We start from the raw sequence: 3,113 nt of genomic DNA, 5'->3' as shown, positions 1-3,113 counted from the left end.
GTATTTGTATCATATGCCTGTTTTTTTTAAGGATTTGGCCCTGAAAGGAGAATTTCTGTTAAACTGTGAAAGGAGAAACATACCCTAAAGGACAACAGGCTGTCTTGGCAAAAATAATTTCAGATTAAGCTGAATAAAGACAAACAATTTATTTTTTTTTACTGTTGTCATAGAGTTATCTGCCAGCAGACTGCAGAGAGGGTTTTTTTGGACATTCTCAGATTTCATGGTTCCAGCCTCTCTTCATTGGTCCTGATGAGTATTCATGGGTTTTGTACTTACTAATCAACTTCCAGCTTGTAAATGAATATGTTGTTTGCTTGCTTGTTCACATTTGGAAGAGTGGACTCCTTAACACTGGAACTCCAGATGATAGGAGGCTATATCAATAAAAAATTTTATTCACAGCAGTCAAAAAAGATTGTCTTGTTTCTGGCTTTAATTTGCCTTTTTGTACAGGCTGATGTTTGAATTGAGGGCATTTCGGATGTGATACAGAATTGAGCTTTTCAATGATATCTCTGTCCATGTCCATTATTTATCATTAAATGGTGTCTGCTTTTTCAATCAGTAAATTTATCTTTCAGATTAACAACAAAAGGGAGGGGAAAGGTTTTAAGGAACAGCTGAAATAAAGCTATAAACCAATTCCTAAAACAAGGAGTTGTGATGCTAAATTTTTGCAGTTTAAAATCTGCTAGGAGTTTTTGTTTCCTATCTTGTGCTACATGTTGCCTTCAAAATGGCAATATATCAGTGTAGGTGATCTTGCCTTATTTAATTTTTCTAGTGGCTGAAACAAATGTGTCAGAAAATTAAGCAATCAGAAGCCATGTAAATATATTCTAGGAAAGATTATGCTAAGTGGTTTCTGCAAAAGTGCCTAGGCAGCTAATTGCTTCTGTATTTACATGTTCAGGGGAAACATTATGGTGGCTGAAAATAATGTATTGCTTTAATAAGGTGGATTAGGTCTGTGTTCTTTCCTTCTACTTTTGGGTACTTCTTGCTCCACAGAGACGGGATGGCCTTAAGTCATCGAGGTCTTGGCCTCAAGGTCGTGCTGCAGATCTCTTTATGAAAAGCTGATGCACTGAGTTCCTCTTCACTACAGCTGCATGCTCAGAAGTGTCCTTTATCAGTGTGTTTGTACAGCCCCTCAGCAGATAAGAATGAGGAAGTCCATTTTTTTGTGGTGTGCATTACAGGTCTGGCTGGTATCGTGACTTTAAATGGGGATGATGGTATCGAGGTACTAAAGTGTTTCTGCTGATGGCAAAAGGGTGAGCTTGATAGCTCCTTCATCAATGTACTTTGCCTGCTCACCCTGATATAGCATACTGTATCAGTATGCTCAAGTAATGCAGATTGACTTTTGTGTGTTTTTTATTTCTGTTTTCTTAATAATTGGTGAAAACATATCTGTCGGTGTGGGAGTAGGAAAAAGCAAGTGAAATACAACTATACCTTTTGTCTCAAATCTTTACTGTCAGCCTCAGAAGCTGCTGGGCATGTTCAGCTGAAACGTTTACTTGATGTGTAGTCCTGCAGTACATAAAACACAGCTGAGTTTGTGGGCTGGTAGTCTGTGCTTGGCCTAATTCAAGTATTTATGTGACTTCTAGTGCTCTGCAGAGATGCTGCTCTGTGCCAGTCTGGTCAGGCTGGAGAGCTCTGCATGATACCTGCTGTTACGGGAATGTGTCATTTGAACTTGGAGGGATACTGAGCTTGAACATCTCATTCCTTGAATTGCTGGCTAAAAGCATTGTCGCAAATGAGCTGCCTTTCATTGCAAGTGTTTTATCTGATATGATGCATGCTTTATGGAGTCACCCTGTAGCTTGTTGTAGTAGTAATTTGTACTCTATAAATTCACTCGAGAGCATGATGGAAGTATATAAATCAGATAGGTGATTGTGTGGTGCCCTCTGCTGCCAGCTGGCTGGAGTGGGATATAGGTGCTTGCTGCAAGGCTGTGATTGAGAAACCACCTGCGAACTTGTGAGTGAAAAATGCTTTGTGAGAATGGTCCTCTTGGAAAGTTTGGAGTTGTGAACTTTGCCTTTAGTGCAATTAAGCTTAAAGTTTCCAGCTGGTACTGCTGACAATGTAGCCCTGTTAATGGGCTGGGTGGGAGTGACTCCCTGCTGCTTCCCAGACTGCAGCTGCTGCTTGTGTCCTCCTCAGCAGAGGATGATGATCGGCTTTGCCATTCTGACCTGGGGGCAGCTATGAAGCTGTCAAGGATTGTCAGCTTCATGTCGCAGCTGGTGAAAGCTAATAAGGAAGAGGATGGTTTAGCAAGACTCCCTGTGCTGCCGAGGCTAGGGAGGGAGGAGAAGGGCTTGGTAAAAGTGAGAGGAAAACCCTTCTGCTCTCTGCCAGCCTAGAGATAAATAGAAAACTAGTTCCTAGGCAGACTTCTTTGACAGCTAGGCTGGTTGTGCCCTAGACCTTGCAGGTCTCAGGGGCTTGGCTCCTCGCAGACCTTTGAGACTGCTGTGTTGGCAGTTGTATTCACTAGTCACTCATCAGCTGATATAAAAGCAAACTTTGAAAAGTTTATTTTGGTAAACATGGTGTGAATCACTTGGCATCTAAGGACTGAAATGTGGGTGCTGTAGCTGAACAAGCCTGTTTGAATTTGAGTGACTTATTTCCAGGGTGGGCTACTTCATTCCATGTGTGAAATTAGCAGGTTTTACTGTGCTAGATAAGTATGGACCACACTTATGATTATCAAAGGGAACTGAAATGAACATGAAGTGGCTAAACCATCTCACAGATGTGAAGTAAAATTTGAAAAAATATGTTTATTGAGAAACCGGGCCTTTTAGTGGTCTTCACTCAAGGTCTTATTAAGCCTTTTGGTGATACTTGCTGTAATGGCAACACAGAGCTGAGTGAGGAAATAGGCAGTATTCTAGGTTTCCTGTGCTGTGTGAAACTAAAAGGTTTATTACACTTGCTGTTCTTTAAGGGACATTATCTCTCTTGTTGAGCAGGTGCTCCTGATGCTGGACAAGTGGGTCTGTGTTTTGCCATTCAAACATGCTCCCTGTGCAGTTCTTAGTAGCTACAGTAGTTACCTTTCTTCGTGAAAACAAGAT

General features: G+C 41.2%; 1 protein-coding gene across 1 annotated transcript in view; it reads left to right on the top strand.

The window, feature by feature from the left end:
• Positions 1-2,234: 2,234 nt before the first annotated feature.
• The window catches only part of GALNT10 (polypeptide N-acetylgalactosaminyltransferase 10), a 73,017-nt gene continuing 72,138 nt past the window's right edge, over positions 2,235-3,113 (top strand). Inside the window, exon 1 of the mRNA XM_010002126.1 lies at positions 2,235-2,357. Within this exon, the coding sequence (XP_010000428.1) occupies positions 2,235-2,357 (123 nt within the window). The remainder of the gene's footprint in view (positions 2,358-3,113) is intronic.

This window comes from Chaetura pelagica, unplaced genomic scaffold (assembly GCF_000747805.2).
Source record: "Chaetura pelagica isolate M959 unplaced genomic scaffold, ChaPel_1.0 scaffold356, whole genome shotgun sequence".
NCBI lineage: Eukaryota > Metazoa > Chordata > Aves > Apodiformes > Apodidae > Chaetura > Chaetura pelagica.
Note: the sequence above shows the minus strand (reverse complement) of the source record. Positions and strands in the feature narration are given on the sequence as shown.